The sequence below is a fragment of the Indicator indicator genome, chromosome 33 (genome assembly GCF_027791375.1).
Source record: "Indicator indicator isolate 239-I01 chromosome 33, UM_Iind_1.1, whole genome shotgun sequence".
Classification (NCBI taxonomy): Eukaryota; Metazoa; Chordata; class Aves; order Piciformes; family Indicatoridae; genus Indicator; species Indicator indicator.
In genome coordinates, this window is record NC_072042.1 from 6,079,990 (window position 1) to 6,106,641 (window position 26,652).

The 26,652-nt window shown below is 53.7% G+C and overlaps 1 protein-coding gene across 1 annotated transcript; it reads left to right on the forward strand.

The window, feature by feature from the left end:
* Positions 1-2,506: 2,506 nt before the first annotated feature.
* CLIC4 (chloride intracellular channel 4) lies at positions 2,507-26,053 on the forward strand. Its single transcript, XM_054395299.1, has 6 exons — positions 2,507-2,578; positions 16,580-16,689; positions 20,613-20,738; positions 21,988-22,094; positions 24,262-24,443; positions 25,889-26,053. The coding sequence occupies exons 1-6, from the start codon at positions 2,507-2,509 to the stop codon at positions 26,051-26,053; spliced, it is 762 nt and encodes a 253-aa protein (XP_054251274.1).
* Positions 26,054-26,652: the final 599 nt, after the last annotated feature.

Below are 26,652 nucleotides of genomic sequence, written 5' to 3' on the forward strand. Positions count from 1 at the left end.
CAGAGCCTCAGCACCCTGTGACTTTGAGCTTTTCTCAGAGGAGGATGGTGAAGCACAGAGAGGAAGGCTTGGAGCTTGGCTGAGAGGGGAGTACCTGGCTCAGTATTCCTTAGCCTGGTGCTGCTCAGTCCCAGTTCAGAGGACTCAGCTCTTGCCTGGCCCAGTGGCTACCACACAAGCAGCAGAGGATAACAAGTGTCCCCTGGCAGTGTGCTGCAGTGACCCTGCAATCAAAGTCTCTCATTACCAGGTCCTGCTGGGATCATTTGGCCCAACTGGTGCTAAGTTTTTACCTTGCTGTGTGGAAAGTTGAATCCAGGAAGGTTGGGGAGGGGCTGTTCAGAAGGGCTTGTAGCAATGGTTGGAAACTGGAGCAGGGCAGATTTAGTTTGGACACCAGGAGGAAGTTCTGCACAGTGAGGGTGGGGAGACTCTGGAACAGGCTGTCCAGGGAGGTGGCTGAGGCCCCATCCCTGGAGACACTTCAAGATCAGCCCTGATGTGCCCCTGGGCAGCCTGATCTAGATGGAGGTGTCCCTGCTGAGTGCAGGGGGGTTGGAGAAGATGACCTGGGAGGGTCCCTTCCAACATGATGCAATCTGTGAGTCTCTAAACCTGATGCTTGTGGAAGGCTTCAGTGCCAATCCCATTTAAGGGAATGTTTCTTTCCCTCCCTTCCATGCCACCTACGTCCCAGTGACGATGTCCTTTGTGGCACAGGCTGTAATTAATTTCAGGGCAATCATCCAGCGAGGTTTCTGGACAGGGCTGAACCGCATGGTCCCAGATTGGTTTGGTTACAGTGACACACCAGCTTCCCAGGCAGCCTGTCCCACCCCATGAATCAGCGAGATGCCTTGGACTCTCTAAAACAAACAGAAGGGAATCTTCCACCGGCTGCCAGGGAGGCTGCTGAGCCCCGTTGGAGCTGGAGGATTGGGAATCACTTTGTCACCACAGCTGTTGCCCAGCCCTACCAGCACCGGGACAGGGACTGGCAGCAGTTTTTCCTGCTCTGGATGAACAATTCAAGGGCTTTTCAAAGATGCAATTTGCTTAAAGATATCGGGTTACGAGGAGCTGAGGGGAACGAAGTGCCTGGAGAGAGATGCGAGGTTTTGTTATTAGCAGGGAAGGCTCTGCTGGTAACCATTTCATCCCCAGCCCTTTCTGGCTGCACGGAGGCTATTTGGGTGCAAATTACAGGGCGGGTTGGGCTCCAGCGCCGGGTGACAGACGGCTTGGAAGCAGCACAGAGGTGGAGAGCTGCGTCTGCAACTCAGCTCAGTGCCACCCCGGGGGATCCCGCAGCCCCAGCACATCCTGCCCTGGGAAAGGCTCTGCCCAGACGTCTGTTCAGGTGCAGCTGAACTCAGACTATTAAAAATAGAGTCTGAGATGCTGACTAAAAAGGAGGGAGGGGGAAAAAAAGGAAGGTCTGGGAGCGAGGGCGGGAGCTGCCGGGGAATAAAAGCTGCTCTGTTCGCAGCGGCTTGGACTCCGCAGGCATGAAGGCACATGGGGAAAATGTGATCCCAGGCTGTGTGCTGCCTTGTGCTATTTTGGGGAGAAGCCTGGAAAAAAAGGGCAAATGGCTTCATTTCCTTCCAACGTTTCGCCCAGTTCTCCTCTGTGTTTTTTTTTCTGTCCAGCTCCTCAATCCCTGACCTTAATAGAGAGGGAGAAACTAGGCTGGAAATGCTCCTCCCTGCCTCTCCAAATAGATTTTTCCCTCCCCCCCCGCAGGAAAGAAGCTATTCCTGCTGCTCTGTGCTGTGGGGAGTCTTGCAGCCTGGGAGGGGAAAGTTTTTCAGTTTTGAAGCTTTTCTCCTCAGACGAGGCAGGCTGCAGCCCCAGCGATGAGGAGGGGGCCAGACAGGGACAGAGCACAACCATGTGGGTTGGAAGAGACCTTTTAAGATCATTGAGTCAAACTTATCTTATCAAGTCTGGTGCTAAACCATCTCCCTCAGCACCACGTTTCTGGGGCTTTGAAACCCCTCCACACACAGACCTAGACACAGACCCAGCCCCACAGGCACAAGAGCCCTCCCTGGGCCTTTCAGGGCCCACAGGGCTGAGGCCTCCACCAATGCCAGGCCCAAGCAGGGCCGCTCCCAGACGTTAGGTCATCGGGCACCGCACCAGCCCTGGGCAGCGCCCTTCGGGGGGTGTCCCCCATGTCACTGCGCTGCCCTCCGCTTCCCGAGAGGGTACTCTTCGGCCGTTCCGGGGCCACCGCCGGGACCCACCCGGCCTGAGACGCCGCTTCAGCCTGGGGTCCGCCATAGCGGCCGCGGCCCCCTCTTCAGCGTTGGCCACGCCCCCTCCGCTATGACCCCGCCCACTGTGGCACCGGCCCCGCCCCCCCGGCGGCCCCGCGGGCTCCTGAGCGGACGGGGCGGGGCGCGCGGCAGTCGCGCTCGGCTCAGGGCGGGGAGCGGCGAGCGGAGCGGCGACGCCGTCCCGGCTGGCAGCGGCGGGAGAGGCGAGCGGAGGCTGAAGCATGGCGCTGTCCGTGCCGGTTAACGGGCTGAAGGAGGGCGACAAGGAGCCCGTCATAGAGCTTTTCGTTAAGGTAAGGCGGTGGTCGTGTGAGTGTGTTGCTGGTGGAAGATACCCGTCCCGTTCAGTCCCGTATCGGCGCCGAGCGCGCCGCGCCCCGACCGTTGGTCGCCCCCTCCCCCAACTACCGTTTTCCCGCTCGCTCCCTCCCGGGGGCCTCCCAAGTTTCCCTTAGCGACTCGCTCTGGGCCGCGGGGCGGTGACAGAGGAGGGAGGAAAGGAGGGAGGGAGCGGGGCCGGCCGCTTCCAGCACCCCCCTACCCTCCTTACTGCCGTGGCCCAGCACGGGGCCAGAAGACCCTTCCCGGATGCCCCAGCCCAGACGCCCCCGGGCCCGGGGGCAAGGCGGGAGCGCGGGGCTCGCTCTCCTCAGGGCGGCTCCGGGCCCGGCTGTCGGCGACGCCCTGCCGCTCGATGCGGGGCGGCCGAGCACAAAAGGGCCCTTCGGCGGGGAGGGGAGCGGAGAGTGTGCGGGGAGAGGAGGGGAGGGCGGCCCGGAGAGGAGGGAAGGAAGGCGTGCGGGGACCGGGGCTGAGCCCTGGGGTGTGCAGACGGAGCGAGGAGCAAATAAGTCACTTCAGAAGAACTCTGCCCTGCCTCTGCCTTTGCTGGAAGATTCTTTCCCGAGAGCGAATGCTGCAGCTGGTGCGTGGCAGGACCGTGGGCATCAGAGGCAGGGAGGAGAAACTTGCTCCGAGCACCACAATGCATCCCCCCACACCCATGGCAGCTCAGCTCTCTGCTTTGTGTGCGCAGGACAGTAGTTAAAATCCAAGTTACTTTTCACTCAGTCCCCCGCTTCAGGCTTTTTGTGTGTGTGTGTCAGAAACCATCGCTGCTTTTTTTGTTTTCTTCCAATCTGGAAGATCGAGCATGTGTGGTGCTGCCCTTATCTGGCACAAATACCATATGGTATCTCCACATGTTTTGCATTTGTATGATGCAATATTTTTGCATCCTCCGGGGCCCTGGTGATGCAGCATCTTGCTTTTGCTTCGTTTCAGCAGTGCTGAGTTTTCCAGTGGTGTTCAATCTTCTCTTTTCTGGGCTCAAACTTCCAAACAAATCGGTGTGGAAAAGGGTTTTAAGTTCTTCATACGTTTAGGTTATTAATTCTTCAGCGTTGGAAGGTTGGAAAAGACCTTCAAGATCCAGATGAAGTTTCTTTCTCTTGAAGTGGAAAAAAAATAGTGGAAAAAGCCTTTATCTGAAGGTCTTGCTTAGAGTCAAAGCCACAAACATGAACGTTTCCAGCAGACTTGGTAGAGCTTTGGGGAAAAAGTAGTTATGAAGTAGAGATTTTATTTCTTAAATGACACTCTAAAAATGTTAAATTTTTCCAGTTTCAGGCTTTAGTCACTTTGAGAGGCAGTAGAGAGACTTGGGAAGCTTTGGGAACCAGAGCTGGTTTCCTCAGAATATTTAGCTTCTCAGTGCAGAGAGGTTAGAATTTATTAGTGCAGCAATTAAGTTCCAGATTACTTTGAATTATTTATAGCAGTAACATAACATGCCAGCTTTATCTTCATCTGCCCTAAAGTTCATTGGCCAATTGCTCTTAGTTTTAAACAAATTAGAGGCAGGAATTGATGGCAGAAGGATTTTAAGGGCAGGGGGAATAAGCTTTGGGGCTGTTGGAGGATATTTCATGGGTGAGGGAGAAGATGTCAAATGAGCTATGAGGAGAGATGGATTGATTCTGATCAAATCAATACTGGGACCAGTCAAAATGTGAAAGCAGGGAACATTTAAGTCACTCTCGACTGAAACTTCTTTATTGGGGTGGATTTAAGAAGGGATAATCAGTGAGTATCTCCCTCAAGGAAAGCTTTTTCCCCAGTGTTATGAATCACTGCTGCAAGCCTTGGGGATAGAATTTAGGTTAAAAAAAAAAAAGCTGTTCTTCTTGCCTGCTTTCCTGATCTTCAGGTAAAGGTTTTATTTCCTTGTAAAATCCTGCAGAGAGAGAACCCTCACCCCTCACACACACAACCCCCTCCCAGCAGGCAGCCCAAAATAGTTGTTTGATCTGGGCGTTGCCTCCTGGCCCTCACTTTATTGAGGCTGTTCAGTGTTATCAGCACAGTGGATTTTCTAAAGCTAATAAAAAAAAAAAAAACCTTTGTTTGCTACCTGTCTCATTAAAAATGATTCCTTCATGAAAAAGAAAAAAAAAAAAACAAGAAAAACCTCCAAAAAACCAAACAACCCAAGCAGAATACTTATGATTATGGAATAAACCAAACAAATCTATCTAGAGGAGCAGTAGGTTTTTGATTTTTAGTTTCTTTTATTTTTTTTTTCCCCTGTAAATGAGAAGCTGAGGGGAAAACAAAAGCAGAGGCTGGCTGTGGGTGCAGACAAGAGAGCCTGAAGCTGCTGAGTGAATGCTGGAGGATTTCTTTATGTAGCTAATCACTTTTGAGACCTTTTTTTGGGGGGGGATTTGGTTCTACCTGTGCACTTTTAGTCAGTCAAACTCTCCAAGCAGAGGTAGCAGAAAGACTTCTTGACCAAAAAGACCTCTCTGCCAAATGCCTGGGGCTGGAGGGTGGTGACTGTATGACCTGGGTACAAAGGATTGTAGCAGCCAGACTGAGATGAAACAAAGCTATGGAGAAACAAAGCTTGAGAAACAAACCTGTGAAGCAGGAGAAAACCCCCCCCCCCAAAAAAAAATAACGTTGGGTTTCAATCTTATTAAATAGTGATCAGGAACAGAATAGGATGGGCACAGCCTGGGGAGGAGCTCACAGGTGGGGAGCTGTCAGTTAGGGATAATTATTTAGGGCTGTTTGGCAGCAGCAGATTGCTGTGGTGTAGCCAGGGAGGTTCTGTATCTGTCTGCTGGAACCTGGGTCTGCAGAGTCTCAGCAGGGTTAGGGATACTTGAGGAAGAAGATGGTGTTACAGTGCTGGAGTTGAGGTGAATAACCTGGGTTTGGGTTTTTTTTTTTTGGTGTTGTATACTGAGTGGCTTCAGGTTTTTTTGTTCAAGTGCTGGGCTGCCTCTGGCCACTTCTAAACCAAGTGTAAATACTTTTCCAAGTCTTTCCTTTGAGAGCTGATTAGGAGGAACTAGTGGAGCTTATTAGGATAAATTAGTGATGTCTCTGATTTTGTTTAGTTCCTTCATGTTTTGTTAACGAGGGAGACCCACTCCCATTGTCTAAAGGGAATATTTTTGTGCCCTGGTGGCATTTCAGAGCAGTGAAGCCTCTGTTGTACTGAACATGCACACAGGAGCTTGTGTAGGCCACTTGTAGCAGCTGCCATTGAGGTCAGGGATCATGGAGTGGGTTGGGTTGGAAGAGACCTTAAAGATCCTCCAGTTCCAACCCTCTGCCATGGGCAGGGACACCTCCACCAGCCCAGGCTGCTCAAAGCCTTCAATACCTCCAGGGAGGGGACAGCCACAACTCCCTGGGTGACCTGTTCCAGTGTCTCATCACCCTCACTGGGAAGAATTTCTTCCTAATCTCCAGTCTAAACCTGCCCTCCTCAAGCTTCAATCCCTTCCCTCTCATCCTATGCCTCCATGACCTTGTCAAAAGTCCCTCCCTGCTTTCTTGCAGGCCCCTTTGAGGTCCTACTTTAAGTCAGTGGTGTGTGGGTTTTTCTTGTCAGTAAAGCATCATGGTTTGACCTGGTCCAACAGAGCCACTCCTCCGTGGAAGCTGCAAGACACAGCTGACAAAAAGACTGAACAAAGGAGAAGGAAGCTGCTCAGAGCTCAACCTCTGGTGTTGTAGAGGGCAGCTGCTGGTGCTTGCATTCCTGCAATAGCAAGGTGAAGACACAACCATCACCAAGTTCCTTGTTGAGGAGGGGAGGGGGGGGAAGAAAACCCAACCAACTCAACAAACAAGAAATTCAGTCTTTTATCTGCTGTCAGGAGAGGGGTTGTAGTAGATGTAGGTGAGCATGAAGGAAGCTGCTCTCTTCTCCAGCTGTGGAGCATGTGAATACTTGCAAATGAATTAGCCCTGGGACTGCTGGCAGCTTCCACAGCAGCTGTCATTGCGAAAGGGGGCACCTGCTTGGGAACATCAGGTGGGGGGTTAGTGGCTGTTTACCTGTAGAAAAAGGGCTGTGATTTCACAGTTCATCACTGCCCCATGGGAAAATGCCCCCCAATGCTTGCAGCAGCAGCTTTTGCCTGCATGATTGTAAATCTTGAATAAACAGAGGGCTTTGGCAGCTCAGCTGTTTGTCTTCCGGCATCGAGGTCCGTTTGGTTTGGTGAGATGTTGGAGCCTGTGGCAGGAAAGGGAGGTGTGGATGGATCTGCATCTCCAGCAGCAGCCTTGGGACTTGCTCAGGGCTGGGTGGCTGGAGGGGGGTTTGTCTGAAATGCACACATTCAGCTCTGCTTTTCTCCAGACACCCTCAGGAAAAGTCCCTCTGCAGCCTTCCTGCAGGATCCCTTCAGCTATGGGCAGGCAGCTCTAAGATCCCCCCCAGAGTTTTCTCTTCTCCAGGCTCCCTCAGGCTGTCCTCACAGCAGAGCTGCTCCAGCCCTTGGCTCATCTTTGTGGCCTCCTCTGGCCTCTCTCCAGCAGCTCTGTGTCCTCCTCATGCTGGGGCCAGCAGAACTGGAGGCAGGATTGGAGGTGAGGTCTCAGTAGAGCAGAGTTCAGGGGCAGAATCCCCTCTGCTGCTCACACTCCTCTGGCTGCAGCCCAGCACACAGCTGCCTGCTGGGCTGCAGGAGGGCACTGCTGGCTCCTGGGGAGCTTTTCAGCAACCAACACCCCCAAGGCTCTTTCTTCAGAGCTTCAAAACTGAGGTGTAAGCATCTTGGAATATTCTCTGCTTTGCTGTCAGAAATCAGAACCATTTTTTTTTTTTTTTTGCCCAGCAAACTCTAATCCTTTAAATTCTGCCAGGGAGAGTTCTCCTAGCTGGAAAGCTCCTTGGTCTGTTTGATGTGAATTTGGTTGCTGATACAGAGACCAATGCACTTGGGACAGTATTGTTTGAAAACACAGAGCTGAGCTCAGATGTAAATGCTCATTTTTTTTGCAGAACATTGGGAAGTGAGCTTGAACCACTCCTGGCAATCATTTTCCAAGGGATTACACAGATGAGTTAACTTTTGAGTCAGAGATTGCTTCTGACTACACTTCAGCAGTCATGTTTTTTTTTTTCCCTGGCATCTCTTTCCTCCCCTCCCCACTGATTAACACCTAAACAGCACAGATTGTTAAGAGGACTTGTCTGCAGCTGGAAAATGCCTGACACTTGGCCACTTCAGCCTCCTTTCCCCACAAAGTGGTCTGAGAACTGGCACAGCTCCTGAATTTCCACACCCCCCCCCCCAGCTCCTGATTTTCCCTCTCTCCTGTTTCCCCCCCCCCCCCCCCACCCCAGCCTGTGAACCTGCTGCCTGGGGCTGGGCAGACATCTGCAGTGGTGCTGGGACTCATCTGCTGCACTCCAGTGCTGGGTGCCATGGGAGCATTCCCTGGGCACAGGCACCATGACATCAAACCTGCCCTCAGCTGTGCCAGGTGGAGAATGGCTCAGGCTGGCCATGGAAGGCTTGAAGGGGAATGAGAAGATTTTGTATCAGAGCAGCTATTGTGGGACAAACTTCAGTGCCTGGAACCTATCCAGAGGAGGCCACAAAGATGAGCCAAGGGCTGCAGCACCTCTGCCATGAGGACAGCTTGAGGGAGCTGGGGATGTGCAGCCTAGAGGAGACTCTGGAAGGGACCTCAGAGCTGCCTTCCAGTACCTGAAGGGATCCTGCAGGAAGGCTGCAGAGAGACTTTTCCTGAGGATGTCTAGAGACAGGCCAAGGGGGAAGGGTTTGAAGCTGAGGCAGAGCAGGGTTAGACTGGAGCTGAGGAAGAAGTTCTTCAGCAGGAGGGTGGTGAGACTCTGGCACAGGCTGCCCAGGGAGGCTGTGGATGCCTCCTGCCTGGGGGTTTTCAAGGCCTTGAGCAGCTGAGTGTAGCTGAGAGGTGTCCCTGGGCATGGTGGGGAGGTTGGAGCAGATGAGCTCTGAGGTCCCTCCCAACCTGAGCCATTCCATGTGCAGGGTGAATGCACATCAAAGATCAGAGCAGTCCCAACCTTGTTCCTGATGCTTTGCTGTGTGTCTGTGCTGTGTGCCCAGGAGCTCACTGCAGCAGGGAAGAGCACTGGCAACAAACCACCAAAGTCCCTGTGGAAATACCTGAAGAGAATGAGAGCCCTCTTGAAGGGAGCTGCCTTGACTGGGCATGAAGGAGGTTGTTTGCTGAGAATTGAGGTGTAGACAGGAGCAAGAGTTGTGTGAAGGCAGTTTCAGGGTTAGGAAGTGGGTAGGAGGGGCTGCTAATCCCTGAGTGGGCAGCACTGGGCCACTATTAGCATCCTAAGAAGTTAGTAATCATTCCCCTGGCAGCCTGCAGTGACTCAGTGTCACTGTCAAGCCTTTGCCTGGTGATCCTGACCTAATCTTGTGGGAGGCAGCAGTGAGGGAAGAGAGGAGACCTCTTTATTTGAGGAGTGTCCCTGTCTGTCTGCCCATCTGGGTGAGCAGTTGGCTCTGCAGCTGGATTTGTGGCTTCTTAGGGGTTGTGTTGCCTCCAAAATCTGTGGCTGGAAGGATTTGGTTGGGGAACTCATTGAATGTGTAGCTAAAGAGTAATCTGTGTACTTTAGGGAAAAAAAAAAAAAAAAAGGACTTTTGTACCCTGAGGTTGCAAGTTTGAGCTTTAAAAAGTGTACTTCAGTTAAAAAGGAGAGGAAGGAGCTCTGGGCTGCTGTTGTTTTCTCCCCAGTGTGAAGGTGTTGAGGCTCTCCTTTCAGTGAGACCTTCACTGGGAGGTGACTGACAGGAGGTCTCACACTTCAGAACACTTCCTCCATCATCCCAAGGACTGGCTGGGCTGGGCATACCACTTAGGACTCCACAAGAACTACTCTGAGGACTGGATAACTTGGCAGGCAGTGGAGCTGGCTTTGGGTTTGCTGGATGAATTCTCTTGGGCCCTGCAGCTGATCATCAGCTGAGCAGAGTTCCCCAGAACCTTAACTGGGAGAGAGGAAGATGTTGGGGTCTGTGCAGACACTTAGTTTGTCTAAGAAGAACTTTAATCATGGTGGAAGTTGATTGCAGGGTGAGGAATAAGATCCATCCATAGTTGTTATCAACTATCAGGACTTGGGATCCATCCAGACTGCTTTGTGTCTTCCAAGCTCTTTGGAAGTACCCCACAGGAAGCAGCTTTCTGGCCTCAGCAAATCTCTTCTTTTTATTTTCTTTATTTATTTTTTGCTGCTGTATCATTCATATCAGAATATGTTCCAGAGATTCACAGAATGAGTTGGGTTGGAAAGGACCTCAAAGCTCAGCCAGTTCCAACCCCCTGCCACGGGCAGGGACACCTCCCACCAGCCCAGGCTGCTCAGGGCCTCATCCAGCCTGGCCCTGAACCCCGCCAGGGAGGGGACAGCCACAGCCTCCCTGGACAACCTGTGCCAGAGTCTCCCCAGCCTCACTGGCAAGAATTTCTTCCTAATCTCCAGTCTCAATCTGCCCTCCTCAAGCTTCAGTCCATTGTCCTTCACCCTGTCACTCCCAGCCCTTGTCCAGAGTCCCTCCCCAGCTCTCCTGGAGCCTCTTCAGGTACTGGAAGGCTGCTCTGAGGTCTCCCTGGAGCCTTCTCCATGCTGAACAGCCCCAACCCTCCCAGCCTGTCCCCATAGGGGATGTTCTGATCATCTCTGTGGCCTCCTCTGGACCTGCTCGAGCAGTTCCATGTCCCTCTTAGGTTTTGGACACCAGACCTGGACTCAGTGCTGCAGCTATTGCTGGACAGGAGTTTAAACTGAGCTTTGACTTCAACAGCTTTAAACCCTTTATTTAGAATGGTTTGGTTTGGTTTCTTCCCCTCAACAAAGAGCAGAGGTAGTTCTTGAGGAACTGTTTTAACGTTGTGGGCTTTCTAAATCCAGGTCCAAGTTTCCTTTATGGCCCAATCTGATTTTTCTGTTGGGATTTTTTTGGTTTTTTTAAGGCTCTGCACGCTGTGTTTGTTTTTGCTGCAGTGAAACCCAGAAGCCAAAGTGCTGTTCATTCTGAATGCCTTTGTGTGTGAGCTCTCTGAGAGTTCAGACTTATTCCTTGTATTGTTGGGCAGACAAAGGGCAAGGAACTTTGCAGGAGGAGAGGAAATGACTTGGTTGTGTCCACTGAATGTCCATATTAGGTATAAACTAAATATAGGCATGTAATCCAGGAGTGAAGTCATATCTGAGTGTTTTCAGAGCTAATGAGATCACTCAGTGCTACTGGAGCAGCTTCAGAGGGTTTTTTGGCTCTCCTCAAGCGTGGCTAGGGTGTGAGGAGCTGAGCTGTGGAGAGCTGCTTGTCTGGAATGAAGGAAACAGGGTTGGGTTTTTATTTTTTTTAGGTGGTTTTGTCTAAAAATCAAATCAAAGCAAGTGGAAGTAAGTTTCTGTAGTCTTTTTCAAGGGATGTCTGAGCTGCCCTGGTGAGCATGGCTGTGCTGGAGCTGGAGGAGGTGAAGGCAAACTCCTGTCCCTGAGGAGGAAGTTCTGCTCTGCAGCTGAAGAGCTTGGATGCCACCTCCCAGGGGGTGCTGAGCACAGCTGGGGAGGTGCTGAGCACAGCTGGGGAGGTGCTGAGCAGTAATGAAGCTGCTTGTGCTGAGTGGTGCTCTTGGTGTGCTGGAGGGATGAGATCTCATCCAGAAGGACCTGGACAAGCTGGGGAAGGCCTCACCCAGCCTGGCCCTGAACACCCCCAGGCAGGAGGCATCCACAGCCTCCCTGGGCAGCCTGTGCCAGAGTCTCACCAGCCTCCTGCTGAAGAACTTCTCCTTCAGCTCCAGTCCAACCCTGCTCTGCCTCAGCTCCAAACCATTCCTCCTTGTCCTAGACGCCCTCAGGAAAAGTCCCTCTGCAGCCTTCCTGCAGGATCCCTTCAGGTCCTGGCAGGCAGCTCTAAGGTCCTCCCAGAGTCTTCTCCAGGCTGCACACCCTCAGCTCCCTCAGCCTCTGCTCACAGCAGAGCTGCTCCAGCCCCTGGCTCATCTTTGTGGCCTCCTCTGGACTCCTTCCAGCTGCTCTGTGTCCTCCTCATGCAGGGGAGAGCAGAACTGGAGGCAGGCTTGGAGGTGAGGTCAGAGCAGAGCCCAGGGGCAGAATCTCCTCTCCTGCCCTGCTGCCCACACTGCTCAGGCTGCAGCCCAGGTCCCAGTTTCCTACTGGAGCACTGCTGGAATGTGTCAGGCTGTCACCCAGCAAAGTCTGTCCCTGTTTGCCTACCAAGGTTTGTTAGACCTGGGTCACTTTGTTAAAGGTTTTGCTGCTGGAGGGAGAGGGCCAGAGGAGAAGTGGTGCCAGGCTTGTGCTCTTGGTGCAGTTTCATTTCCCTCTGCCAGGCTGGCAGGTGGTGATGTGTGTGGCTTTTCCACAGTAATCCCAAGGTTTGGATTTCACATCCTGAAGCTGATTTCTTCCCTGAAGAAACTGACAGGTATTTACTGGAGGTTTTGATTGTACATTTTCAGCCTTTTGTCCCAAAGGATGAGCCTGGGCTCATTTCTGTTCCCCAAAGCACTAAAAATCTTAATTTTTTGCTGGATTGTAAAAAGTTATTTTGATCCATGGTGAAGATCCCAGGGGCTTTTCCAAAAGCTTTACAGTGAGACTTGGGAAGCAGTGAACCAGAGGTGCAGGGAAATGGAGAGCAGCACAGAGGAGAAGGATCTGGGGGGTGTCCTGGTGGCCAGAAGGTTGCCCATGGGCCAGCAATGTGCCCTGGTGGTCAAGAAGGCCAAGGGCATCCTGGGGTGGATTAGAAGACTCTGGTTAGTAACTCAAGAGAGGTTTTCCTTTCCCTTTACTCTGTCCTTGTGAGGCCACATTTGAAATCTTATGTCCAGTTCTGGGCCCCTCAGCTCCAGAAGGACCTCAGGGAACTGCTTGAGAGAGTCCAGCCCAGAGCCCCAGAGCTGCTGCAGGCAGTGGAACCTCTCCTGTGAGGCCAGGCTGAGGGAGCTGGGGCTTGGAGCAGAGGAGCCTGAGGGCTGCCCTCATTGCTGGGGATCAAGATGTGCAGAGCTGGAGCCAGGCTCTGCTCAGGGATGGCCAAGGACAGCACAAGGGGCACTGGGGGTGAGCTGGAGCAGAGGAGGTGCCACAGGAACAGAAGGGAAAACTTTGTCCCTGTGAGGGTGACAGAGCCTGGAGCAGGCTGCCCAGAGAGATTGTGGAGTCTCCTCTGGAGACTTTCAGATCCCACCTGGATGTGACCCTGCTCTGGCAGGGGGGTTGGACTGGATGATTTTTCCAGGTCCCTTCCAACCCCTGGTGTTCTGTGATTCTGTGACATGTCCATGGGCTGCTGATTATTCACTTAGGGAGAGCATCAGAGAGTCCAAAATAGCAAAACCCTAAAATGGTCAGTGGCTGCCAGAGTCATGTGGCTGCCCCAGGGGTGGTTTATCAGCAAAGTAAGGACTTAAGAGGCTGCTTGAATGAGCTGGCAAACATTCCTTCCCCTCCTGGGACAGCCACATCTCCAGGCAGTGCAGGGAGGAGCAGCTCATGTTGGAAAAGGTGGATTTGGGCACAAATCCATCCTGAGGCAGCACGGTGCCCTCACTTCCCTGGGAATGAAGAAAAGTCACCTTCTGAGTTCAAAAGTGTTGGAAAGATACTGGGGGAGCTTAGTGAAGGATGATGTTGGGGCACAAAAGCCAGGACAGAGCAGTGGTGTCCTTCTTGCCTGGGTTGCTGGAGGCTCCTCTGCTGACAGCACACAACCTGAGGGCCAAAGGTGAATCTGAAGTCATAGCTCTGTGGGGTGCTGAGTGCTGACCTTTGAGGTGCTGAGAGTGATGTTGGATGTTGCCTTTAGAGTCTTGTTCATGTTGTGAAAGACTGGCAGGAGGTGGCTTGCTTGGCAGAGGCCTTGGCTGGTGTGGAGAAATCTCCTTAATGGCTTTACAAGCTTGTTGTGTTCTCAGGCTGCAGCTTTGGTGACTTGGTGACTGAGGGCAGCAGGGAGTGAGCAGGGCAGGCTGGAAAGCAGCTGGGTGACAGCTGGGCTGGGGTGTCACCTGGGGTACCCTGCAGCTGTGTCCTGGCACTGCAGATGGAGTCACAGAGGGTAGGGGTTGGAAGGGATCTCCAGAGATGGAGTCCAAAGCAGGGTCACCCAGGGCAGGGACACATCCAGGAGGGTTTGGAATCTCTCCAGAGAAGGAGACTCCACAACCTCTCTGGGCAGCCTGCTCCAGGGCTCTGCACCCTCACACCAAAGAGGTTTCTCCTCATGTTAAGGTGGAACCTCCTGAGCTCCAGATTGTCCCTGCTGGTCCTTGTCCTGTCACTGGGCACCACCCAGCAGAGCCTGGCACCTCCATCCTGACACCCACCCCTCAGACATTGATCAGATCCCTCTCAGCCTTCTCCTCTCCAGACTGAACAGCCCCAGGGCTCTCAGTCTTTAATCACAGCAGAGCTGTTCCAGTCCCTTCATCCTCATAGCCTCCACTGGACTCTCTCCAGCAGATTACCATTGGACTGGGGAGCCCAAAACTGGACACAGAATTCCAGGTGTGGTCTCAGCAGGGCAGAGCAGAGGGGAAGGAGAACCTCCCTAGCCCTGCTGGAGCCTGATGCACCCCAGGAGACCATTGGCCCTGTTGGCCACAAGGCACAGGAGCCTGAAGCTCTCTTGGGACTTGCCTGGGCTCCTGTTTCTTGGGAAGAGGCTGACCTGAATCCTGAAATGTGCAGAAGTTTCTTATCTGTGAAGAAAACTTTTTAAAGGAGCCAGAGCTGGTCCATAAACCTGGCAGATGCCAGCTGTAAGGGGCACTCAGACCTGAGCTTGAGGAGCGTGTTGGATGCTGAGCAGCCTCAGCAGTCTGTGGATTGTGAGGGCAGCACCAATGCCACCTCTGAGCCTGGCAGTACCACCCTGGGGCAATACTTTTGACCTTTTATCCTCTCAGTGTGTGGATTTCTCATTTTCTTTGTCTGCTCTGAGGTGCTCCAGCCTCTTCAGCTGGGATCCACATCCCACTTCATGCAGGACACCTCAGCCTGCCTGGCTGTGGGCTGCTGACATCCTGTTGCCAGGGTGAGTTGCAGCAGGTGGTTTCCAGCCCTGTCTTCATTCCTCTCTCACCTGGCTGTGCTGCTAGCAGCTCTCCCTGGCTAGTTGTTCAGGCAGGCAGATGCTGCTTGGAGTGACAGGCCAAGGGGGAATGGTTTGAAGCTGAGGCAGAGCAGGGTTGGACTGGAGCTGAGGAAGAAGTTCTGCAGTAGGAGGGTGGTGAGAGTCTGGCACAGGCTGCCCAGGGAGGCTGTGGATGCCTCCTGCCTGGGGGTGCTCAGGGCCAGGCTGGATGAGGCCTTGAGCAGCTGAGTGTAGCTGAGAGGTGTCCCTGGTGAGGAGGTTGGAGCAGAGGAGCTCTGAGGTCCCTTCCAACCTGAGCCATTCTGTGAAGACAGCAAATAGGCCTCCTGGGCAAGCAGTTCCATAGCAGAATTCCTTGGCTCCAGAGCTCTGAAGCCTGAAGTTTGTTGGCATTCTGAGTGCATTCCTTTCCCAGTGTGTGCTCAGAAGAACTGGAGACTTCCCGGAGCAGAATTGGGACAAATGTTTGAAGGCAGGCACACAACTTTGTGGGCTCAGTTCAGCTGCAGCTTCTGAAGTGCTTTAGGTTTTGTTGAGGGCACTGGGGGGGTGTGAGTGGGCTTGGAGCCTTCCAGGTGCTGCAGAGATCCTTCCTGCCTTAGGCAGGTGCTGCTGGTTGTTTGCTCAGCTGGAAGGTGACACTTGTGCTGGGAGAGGAGGACAGGTTGGGTACAAGTTGCCATTGCAGTTGAAATGCTTTTCAGCTTCTTTTTTGCTCCTCAGGGGGGTTGGGCTGGATGATCTCCAGAGGTCCTTTCCAACCCTCCACCATGCTGGGATTCTGGGATCTTCCAGTTCACTGCTGTAGTGCTCCAGCAAGACAGCTGCAAGCCAGGGCCTAGGGCTCCTCATTGTTCTGCAGGTGCTGTAAGGCAAGACCTAACTGTGAGTGCATCAAGACTTCACTGCCAAGAAAGCCACATCCCAAAGCCACTTTCTTATAGGCAATCTATCAATAAGTCTTTGTCCTACCACAACAAAGCTCCAACACACAGCCAGAGTGAGGCAGCCCAGGGCAGCCAGTGATGGCATGCATCTCATGAGTGCCCTGCCACTGATGTGGGCTGAGCTGGGAAAGCTGAGGCTTTAATGGGCTGCAGTTCCAGACCTGAAACCTTGGATCTTGTCATGGAATTCAGTCCTCTGAGAAGTGGTCCAGGAGTGGAATCAGCCAGAGCTGGCAGATGATCTTGGCACACATCATGGAATGGTTTGGGTTGGAAGGGTTGTCCCTCAGCTTGGGGCAGTCCTGGACACCAACCCAGGCTGGGGGATGCTGAGGTTGAGAGCAGCCCTGCAGGACCTGGGGGTGCTGGTGGGTGAGAAGCTGGGCAGGAGCCAGCAATGGGCACTGGCAGCACAGAAGGCCAATGGCAGCCTGGGCTGCAGTGTGGCCAGAGCTGGGGAGAGGGGATCCTGCCTCCTCTTCCTCAGCTCTCCCCCAGCTCCAAACCTTTCCCCCTGTCCTATCTCCAGACACCCTCATGAACAGTCCCTTCCTGCAGGATCCCTTCAGGTCCTGCCAGGCTGCTCTAAGGTCCCCCTGGAGCCTTCTCCTCTGCAGGCTGCACACCCCCAGCTGCCTCAGCCTGGCCTCACAGCAGAGCTGCTCCAGCCCCTGGCTCATCTTTGTGGCCTCCTCTGGACTCTCCCCAGCAGCTCTGTGTCCTCCTGGTGCTGGGGAGAGCAGAGCTGGAGGCAGGATTAGTGAGGGGGGGCACAGGCGATGCCCTCTGGGATTTGATACTGAGTCTGTCTTCATTTAAAGACCCTCCAGTGGCTGTGGGCCTGGCTGGCTGCCCCAGCCCTACCTTCTCACCCATGCTGGGTTCTCTCCTGCAGGCTGGCAGCGATGGTGAGAGCATAGGGAACTGTCCCTTCTCTCAGAGGCTCTTCATGATCCTTTGGCTGAAGGGAGTGGTGTTCAGTGTCACAACAGTCGACCTGAAGAGGTAAGAAACACTTTGGGCTTCGGAGATCTGATTCTCTGCTTGCTTTTTGGTGAAAGCCCCAGGTTGGGTCTGACTTGGTGTGGCAAGAGGGTTGAAGAAAATGCTCTTGGGCTCCTTGGGGTGCAACTCAGATTGTTTGGCAGGCTGCTTTTTGTTTCTGGTGTGTTGATGAGCCTGGGCTGCTGGTGGGATCCAATCTTCTTCCCTTTGATAGTGTTGCTGCAGATCTTGGTGGTCTTGCCCCTGTGTTTGTTTGGAGAAGAACATTCCTCTGGAGGAATTTTATCTAAGCCAACATGCAAAGCTGGAAGGGAGCCACCAGGACTTCCTGTAATTGTTGTGGGGTTCCAAAGCTGTATTTAAATGAAGTGTTAAAGCTACTTGAAGCATTAACCAAGGACAGGCTTGGAATCCTTAAAAGTAAGAGGGTGGTGGCAACTGGGAGTGAGAAGCTCTTGGGAACTCCCAAACTGGAAAGGGTTAAATTCCTGTCTTGAGAAGACTTCTCTCAGCTGGCTGAAAGCAGGGGGGGTCAGGGTGGTTGAGTCACCATCCCTGCATGTCTGGAAAAGCTGTGTTGGGAGGTTCTCCTCCCCCTCTGCCCTGCCCTGCTGAGACCACACCTGGAATTCTGTGTCCAGTTTTGGGCTCCCCCATTTAAGAGAGGCAGAGATCTGCTGGAAAGAGTCCAGTGGAGGCTATGAGGATGATGAAGGGACTGGAACAGCTCTGTGAAGAAAGACTGAGAGCCCTGGGGCTGTTCAGTCTGGAGGAGAGGGCTGAGGAAGAGAAGTCTGTGAGGGGTGGGTGTCAGGATGGAGGTGCCAGGCTCTGCTGGGTGGTACCCAGTGACAGGACAAGGACCAACAGGTACAATCTGGAGCCCAGGAGGTTCCACCTCAACAGGAGGAGGAACTTCTTTGGTGTGAGGCTGCTGGAGGCCTGGAGCAGGCTGCCCAGAGAGGTTGTGGAGTCTCCTTCTCTGGAGACATTCCAGTCCCCCCTGGCTGTGCTCCTGTGTGCCCTGCCCTGGCAGGGGGGTTGGCCTCAATGATCTCTGGAGGTCCCTTCCAACCTTTACCATTTTATTCTGTGGCTTAGTGGTGGACTTTGTAGAGGGGGGTTGGACTGGATGATCTTGAAGGTCTTTCCCAACCTGAATGATTCTATGATATTTTTAAGCATGAGAATCATCTTCCTCCTCCTGCTTCCCATAAATGAGCAAGTCCTTGCACCTGCCCTGAGTGCGCTTTGGCACTCCAGGCTGTTGCTGTTTGTCCTGCTTGAAAGGTTCAGCAGGACCTGGCATCCTGGCAGGGGCTCTTCATTCTGGAAGAGATGGAAAGCAACATTTCTGCAGGGTCAGCTCTGCTTAGATAGCAGAGCCTCAGTCTCCCCCCTGGGTGACCATGCTTGTGCTCACTCCTCCAGCACACTCAGGAGGCTTTCTGGAGAGCTCTACAGCTCTCCCAGGCCCCAGTGAATCCAGCTGCTGGGTGCCTGCAGCTGGCTCAGAGCTGTGCCCACCTTGTGCAAAGCCCAAACCCAGTTCAAGGGTTGCAGCCCAGCCTGGCTTTGTTCAAACAGTGCCAAAGGGGCAGCTTTGGCTTGGCAGCCTCTCAGCTGGCTCAGGTGGTGTTTGCTGTGCCTCATCCAGCACAGGGCTAGCAAGAGCTGCTGGGCAGCCTGCAGCCTGTGCTCTGAGCAGCTTGGCAGCAGTGGGATTGCACAGCCATGCCTCAGGAGCCCAGGATCCCAGCTGGGTGGGGGTTGGACCTCTGGTGCTCACCCAGTCCAACCCCCCTGCTCCAGCAGGGCAGCCACAGCAGCTTGCCCAGGGTCACAGTGGCCACCAGGGTTGGGGTCTCTGCAGAGAAGGAGACTCCACAGCCTCTCTAGGCAGCCTGCTGCAGGCCTCCAGCAGCCTCACACCAAGTGAGACCTCCTGGGCTCTGCCTTGTGCCTGTGAGCACACAGGGCTGGTCTGAGGGAATTGCAGAGTGTCCCCTGAAGTGTGGAGGGGTGCTTGGAGAAGTCAGACAGACTGCAGCCTTCTCAGCAGTCATCCTGGGCTGCAGGCAGGCCCTGAGGAAGGGGTCAGAGGGCAGGTTTGAGTGCTGCCAGCCAGCACTGTCATTGTCCTCCTGCCTGCACTGGCACAGCTGCACCAGCCTGGCACTAACCACCCAGCATGGTCTCCAGGGCAAAGATCAGCTGCAGCTTTGGGTTTCATAGAGTTTCAAGGCTCCACATCTCAGCCTGCTGGGGGGGCAGATGTGAGAGCTTTACATGAAGGAGTAAGTGCAGCACCCTGGGGTGAGGGGGCAGGAGATGTGCAGCTGCCACACAAATGCCTGCAGTGTTCTTTGTCACTGAGGAGGGAGAAGCCAACTGCTTGTAACATAGCCTGGCACAGCTTGGTGAGGATCAGTGTGAAAGGAGCTGGGCTGGGCTCTGAGAGCTGCCACCAGAACTCACTTGAAGGTTTAGGAGTGCCTCAGGATTTCAGCTCTTGTGTCCATTCATAGAATCCCAGAATGGGTTGGGTTGGAAGGGACCTTAAAGACCACCTGGTTCCAGCCCCCTGCCATGGGCAGGGACACCTCCCACCAGCCCAGCTTGCTCAAGGCCTCATCCAGCCTGGCCTGGAACACCTCCAGGGAGGGGACAGCCACAACCTCCCTGGGCAACCTGTGCCAGTGCCTCCCCACCCTCACTGGCAAGAAGTTCTTCCTCATCTCCACTCTCAGTCTGCCCTCCTCAAGCTTCAATCCCTCTGCTCTCATCCTGTCACTTCAAGAAGTCCCTTCCCCGACTCTCCTCCCTTTGCCCAAGCCTGCTGCTTTATTTGCAGGCTTTCCCCCCCTCCCGCCCCCCCCCCCCACTGGAGGAAGCTTTCAGCATCATTTTTAGAGGTGATGTTTAGGTATCTGTCAGCTTGTCTGGAAGTGGTTTGTGTGTGCACATAAACACAGCCTGCTGTGGATCAGGGTTGCTGCTTTGCAGAGCAGCTCTGTGCAGAGGGGCAGGATTAGCTGTGATCACAGCTTAGGCTATATATAAACTGCTGCAGATCCTGGAAAGAGAGGCAGTGGTGCCTGCAGACAGAGGCCCCTCTGCTAGTAAACAGCAGAGCAGCCTCAGGGAAAGCATTGCCAGGGGGAGGAGGAAGCTGCTGGGTTGTTAGGAAGTTTGTCCAAGGGGCATGGAAAGCAGCATGGGCAGCAGGCCAGGGGAGGGGATTCTGGCCCTCTGCTCTGAGCCCCACCTGCAGGGCTGGGGCCAGCTCTGGAGCCCCCAGGAGGAGGGCAGGGGACTTGGGGAGTAGGTCTAGAGGAAGCCACAGCAGTTATGGGAGGGCTGGAGCCCCTCTCCTGTGAAGACAGGCTGAGAGAGTTGGGGTTGTTAAGGCTGGAGAAGGCTCCAGGCAGACCTCAGAGCAGCCTTCCAGGATTTGAAGGAGGCTGCAGGAGAGCTGGGGAGGGACTTCTGGCAAAGGCTGGGAGTGACAGGACCGGGGTGATGGCTTCAGGCTGGAAGAAGCTGGATTGGGATGAGACTTCAGGGAGAAATTCTTCCCCATGAGGCTGGTGAGGCTCTGGAACAGGCTGCCCAGAGGAGCTGTGGGGGTTCCAAGCCTGGAAGTGATCCAAGCCAGGTTGGATGAGGCCTGAAGCAGCCTGCTCTGGTGTAAGGTGTCCCTGGAACTGGAGGATCTTTCAGGTCCTTTCCTGAACCACTCCATGGTTCTGTGCTGCCACAATCACGGTTCAAACCCCAGGGTAAGCTCTCATTTGAAGGAGGAAGGAGGGGAAGGCTTTACAGACTGCAGTGGAAGCCTCAGGCAGTGCTGTTGTGCTGGGCAGCCCCAGCTGGGGGTCTGGGCTGTCCCATGCTCACCTGGGGGCTGTGCTTCACCCTAGGAAACCAGCAGACCTTCAAAACCTGGCTCCAGGCACTCACCCACCCTTCATCACTTACAATGGGGAAGTCAGGACAGATGTCAACAAGATTGAAGAGTTCCTGGAAGATGTTTTGGCTCCACCCAAGTAAGTGCTCAAAGGATCCTTTGTCACCTCGGGTTGCTCTCCCAGGGGGTTCTCCACTAATTAAGACTGATCAGCAGGAAACTGAAGGTGGAGACACTGCAGACAGCTTGGAGCTGTTGCCTGTCACACCTCTCCTCACTTAGATGTTAAAACTGTTTTCTTTTGGGGCTTATTTTTGTCCTCTCAGCCCTCCTGCACTTGTCAGAATTGTTGGTGACAGGGGAGAGCCACTCTGCTGTGTCCAGAATCATGCAAAGAAGATGAGCTGCTAGCCAGGCCTTGGGCAGAGGCACAGGATGGAGCTGCTTGGAAGACATCTCCAAGATGATCCAGTCCAGCCCTCAGCCCAGCACTAAAGGGTCACCACTTAGCCATGTCCCTAAGCCCCAGGTCCACCTCCAGGGGTGGTGATTCCACCACTGCCCTGGGCAGACCATTCCAGTGAGAACCTTTCAGTGAGGAAATAATTCCTAATCTCCAGCCTGAGCTTCAAACCATCCCCCCTTGGCCTGTCTCAGACACCCTCAGGAAAATCCCTCTGCAGCCTTCCTGCAGGATCCCTTCAGGTCCTGGCAGGCTGCTCTAAGGTCCCCCTTGGAATCTTCTCTCCAGGGTGCACACCCCCAGCTCCCTCAGCCTGGCCTCACAGCAGAGCTGCTCCAGCCCTTGGCTGATCTTTGTGGCCTCCTCTGGACTCTCTCCAGCAGCTCTGTGTCCTCCCTTTGGTCAAAGATTGGGAGTCCTTGATGGTTTGGAAATGCTGATACTAATTTAAATGAAAAGAAAGCTCTGCAGGGAGCAGAGGTCAGGTTAATGATTGGACTCTGTGATCCTGGAGGTCTTTTCCACCCTCATGAATGGACACAAGAGTGATTTAATTTGTCACCTGGTTGATCCCTAAAGATGTTGTTGTCTGCAGAGCTCTGGGCTGCTCCTTGGCTGCAGTGCTGGAGTCAGGGAGCTTCCTCCTGTGCCCCTGAGCTGTTCCAGACACTGAAAGAGATCCAGAAAACAGCAAAATGCTTTTGGTGTTCCTCTGGGAAGGGACTGCAAAGGGTCTGATCTAAAAACCTTGATTGAAATGGAAGTGTGGTAGTAGAGCCAAGCAGCAGAGCCTCCACATTCACCTGGAAAATGGAGGAATTGATCAATGCTCAGGTTTCAGGAGGGCTAAGCAGTGGCTGCTGAGCACCATTCTGCTCAGTGTGCTCCAGACCTGCTCCTGTCTGCTTTTTTTTTTTCTTTTTAGGTACCTAAAACTTTCACCAAAGCATCCTGAGTCCAACACAGCTGGGATGGATATATTTGCCAAATTCTCTGCTTTCATCAAGAATTCTAGACCAGAAGCTAATGAAGGTGACCTGGGGGCACTGCCTTTGGGGGGTGGTTTTGTTTTCAGAGCAGCTTTACCCTAGTGTGTTGGTGAACACCTGAGGGAGTCTCCTGACTTCAGCTCCTGGTTTAAAGTTCATGGTCAGAGACAAAAGATTTCAACACTCCAAAGAGAGCTTCTGTTTGGGCTGGAAGGGAGCTCCAGAGGTCACCCAGTCCAACCCCCCTGCAGGCAGCAGGGACATCCTGCACCAGAGCAGGGTGCTCAGAGCCTTGGCCAGCCTCACCTTGAATATCTCCAGGGACTGGGCCTCAACCACCTCCCTGGGCAACCTGTTGCAGTGTTCCAGCAGCCTCCTGGTGCAGGACTTGTTCCTCACAGCCAATCCAAATCTGCTCTGCTCTCGTTTCAAACCATAGCCCCTGGTCCTGTCCCTGCAGGCCTTTGGGATCAGTCCCTCTGCAGCCTTCTTGTAGCCCCTTCAGGTACTGGCAGGCTGCTCTAAGGTCCCCCTGGAGCCTTCTCTTCTCCAGGCTGAACACCCCCAGCTCCCTCAGCCTGTCCTCCTAGCAGAGCTGCTCCAACCCTCTGATCATCTCTGTGCCCCCATCTGGACCCTCTCCATCAGGTCTACCTCCATCCTGTGCTAAGGACTCCAGAGCTGCCCCCAGCACTGCAGGTGGGCTCTCAGCAGAGCAGAGGGGCAGAATCCCCTCCCTCCAGCAGCTGCTGGGATCAGCCCAGGACAGGGCTGTGAGTGCAGATTTCTGGCTGATGCTGAGCTGCTCCTCTCAGCCAGCTCCCCCACCATTACAGGATGTTTACAACCCTTAGTAAACAGCTGAGTAGCAACCACAGCATTCTGTGGGGTGTGCTGCCCTCTGCTGCTGTCCTCCAAAGGCTTCCTCAGCAGCTTGTGCTTGCTGGTGGCTGTCAGCTGAACATGTGGACATCAACCAGCTTACAGCTGAGCAACTGGAAACCTTAGCACAGCTTAATTCTCATTAGTTTAAGCCACTTGAAGGAACAGTCTTAAGGAACAGCCATAAGCCACTTTTTAATCCCAAAAATAAACCCTTGTGGCCAGTCCCAAAGGAGTGCAAGCTCAGACATAAAGCAGCTCTTAAGCAGCCTGCATCTGGATGATATTTAAAGGCATTTTTAGTCCAATTTCAGGCCTACTGGGGATCCATAAAGGCAGCTCCAGCCATGGTGTTGCTCCAAAAGCCTGCCCAAGGCTTCAGAAGTCTGCAGGATTTGTGGTGCTGTGGGTGGTGCTGTGGCTGCTGGGTGCTGCTTGGCTTTGCCCTTAGTCTGCTCTGCTTTTGCCTTCCTGTTTCATAGAATCAGTCAGGGCTGGAAGGGACCACAAGGCTCAGCCAGTTCCAACCCCCCTGCCATGCCCAGGGACACCTCACACTACAGCAGGCTGTCCAGAGCCTCATCCAGCCTGGCTGCAAACACCTCCAGGGATGGAGCCTCAACCACCTCCCTGCACAACCCATTCCAGGCTCTCACCACTCTCATGGGGAAGAACTTCCTCACATCCAGCCTGAATCTCCCCACTTCCAGCTTTATTCCATTCCCCCCAGTCCTGTCACTACCTGATGGCCTAAAAAGTCCCTCCCCAGCTTTCTTGGAGCCCCCTTCAGATACTGAAAGGCCACAAGAAGGTCACCTCAGAGCCTTCTCCTCTCCAGACTGCACAACCCCAACTCTCTGTCTCTCCTCAAAGCAGAGCAGCTCCAGCCCTCTGCTCATCCTCGTGGCCCTTCTCTGGACACCTTCCAGCATGTCCATAGCCCTCTTGTAACAGAGGCTCCAGAACTGGACACAGAGCTCCAGGAGTGGTCTCAGCAGAGTGGAGCAGAGGGGGAGAATCCCCTCCCTGGCCCTGCTGCAGCCCAGGCTCTGCTTGGCTCTCTGGGCTGCAAGTGCTCACTGACAGCTCATGTTGAGCTTCTCATCCCCCAGCACCCCCAAGTCCCTCTGCTCAGGGCTGCTCTCCAACCAGTCCCTGCCCAGCCTGTAGCTGTGCTTGCCCTGACCCGGATGCAGGACCTTGCCCTTGGTCTTGTTGAACCTCCGGAGGTTGGCTTGCACCCAGCTCTGCAGCCTGTCCAGGTCCCTCTGGCTGGCATCCTTTCCCTCCAGGGAAGGGCTCTCTTAAGACTGTTCCTCCTCCTGCAGCCCTGGAACGTGGCCTGTTGAAGACCCTGCAGAAGCTGGACGAGTACCTGAACTGCCCCCTGCCTGACGAGATCGACGAGAACAGCCTGGAGGACATCTCCAGCTCCAGCCGCAAGTTCCTGGATGGCAACGAGATGACCTTGGCAGACTGCAACCTGCTGCCCAAGCTGCACATTGTCAAGGTGAACACCTGGGTGGTGGGGATGGACAGCGTGTCTGGGACGTTCTGGAGTCACACAACCATAGGGTTGGAAGGGTCCTCAAGGCTCATCCAGCTCCAACCCCCCTGCCCTGGGCAGGGACACCGAGTCAGTAAGGTTGGAAGAGACCTCAAGGATCATCGAGTCCAACCTGTCACCCTACACCTCATGCCTATCTAAACCATGGCACCAAGTGCCACGTCCAATCCCCTCTTGAACACCTCCAGGGATGGTGACTCCACCACCTCCCTGGGCAGCACATTCCAATGGCCAACCACTCTCTCTGTGAAGAACTTTCTCCTCACCTCCAGCCTAAACCTCCCCTGGTGCAGCTTGAGACTGTGTCCTCTTGTTCTGGTGCTGCTTGCCTGGGAGAAGAGACCAACCCCCTCCTGGCTACAACCTCCCTTCAGGTAGTTGTAGACAGCAATGAGGTCTCCCCTGAGCCTCCTCTTCTCCAGGCTGAACATCCCCAGCTCCCTCAGCTGCTCCTCACCAGCTCTGTGTCTCCCCAGCTTTGTTGTCCTTCTCTGGACCCTTCCAGCCTCTCAAAGTCCTTCTTGGAGAGAGGGGCCCAAAGCTGACCCCAGTGCTGAAGGTGTGGGCTGCCCAGTGCTGAGCACAGCACAGATGTGCCTCTGTAGCCCTGGTTGCAGTGATCTTTGTCAGGTTTGTACTGCAGATGGAGCCACAGATTAAGTTTCTGCCTGGGTGCAGGAGCAGTTAGTGTGGTGAGGACAGGAAGAGAAAGGAAGTGAGGCAGCCTGCTGCCAGCTCCAGGCACATCCAGAGGGCTGCCTCTTCTGGCTTGGGAAGGGACTCTGTGTTGGAAAGATAATTTGAGAGACACCCCACCTGCAGTACCCCTTCCAGTTCTGGGGACTGGAAGAGACATGGAACTGCTGGAGGAGGTCACAAAGATGATCAGAGGACTGGAGCCCTATGGGGACAGGCTGAGAGAGTTGGGGCTGTTCAGTCTGGAGAAGAGAAGGCTCCAGGGAGACCTCAGAGCAGCCTTCCAATACCTGAAGGGGCTCCAGGAGAGCTGGGGAGGGACTTTTGACAAGGGCTGGGAGTGACAAGATGAGAGGCAATGGTCTGAAGCTTGAGGAGGGCAGAGTTAGACTGGAAATTAGGAAGAAATTCTTGCCAGTGAGGCTGGGGAGACTCTGGCACAGGTTACCCAGGGAGGCTGTGGCTGTCCCCTCCCTGGTGGGGTTCAAGCCCAGGCTGGATGAGGCCCTGAGCAACCTGGGCTGGTGCGAGGTGTCCCTGCCCGTGGCTGGCAGATTGGAACTGGATGAGCTTTCAGGTCCCTTCCAACCCAACTCATTCTGTGAATCTCTGCCAGGGGATTCAGAAAAGAGTTGAAGCTGAAGGCTTGGGAACTCCTAACCTGCTTTCATTTTTGTGTTGGTTTGTCGTAGGTGGTGGCTAAAAAGTATCGCAACTTTGAGATCCCCAAGGAGATGACAGGGGTCTGGAGATACCTGACAAATGCTTACAGCAGGGATGAGTTCACCAACACCTGTCCTGGAGACAAAGAAATTGAAATAGCTTACAGTGATGTAGCCAAGAGACTCACCAAGTAAAAGCAGTCCCTGCAAAAAAGAGAGAGAGAAAGAGAGAGAAAAAGGAGAGAGTTGACCTCTTGCATATTCCATAACCATGCTTCTAACAGACTGCTCTGTTTTCATCTAAAATAGCAACATTTTGGGGTTGGTTTGGGGTTGTTTTTGTTTTGTTTGTTTTTGGGTTTTTTTGTTTTGGGTTTTTTTTTTGGGGGGGTGGTTTATTTGCATGTACTTGCAGTTATTCAAAGTTCTGGTGGACAGACCAGGTACAGTTTGCAAATCCCAGGTTTCCTGGGGGGGATTTCTTTGCCTCCCTTTCACACTGAGTTTTCAACATCATCCCTGCAGTTGCTGTTGTTGTTCCTATTGCACTGGGGGTGACTCTGGATTCTTCACCTTGCCCTCTCCCCCTGCCCCTTTGCTTTGCAAACATTTGGCTCTGAATTGGGTTAGGATATTGTTTTGCTCTATGGTACAAGGAATATTTATGTATTTTGGAATTTATTGCCTTTTTATTTTTCCCCTCTCCCTTCCACCCCCAGATTTATCCCCAGTTGTCATCCCCCCCACCCTGTGACAGGTTGAACTGTACCTGCTCATCTGTCCTGGTGACTTGG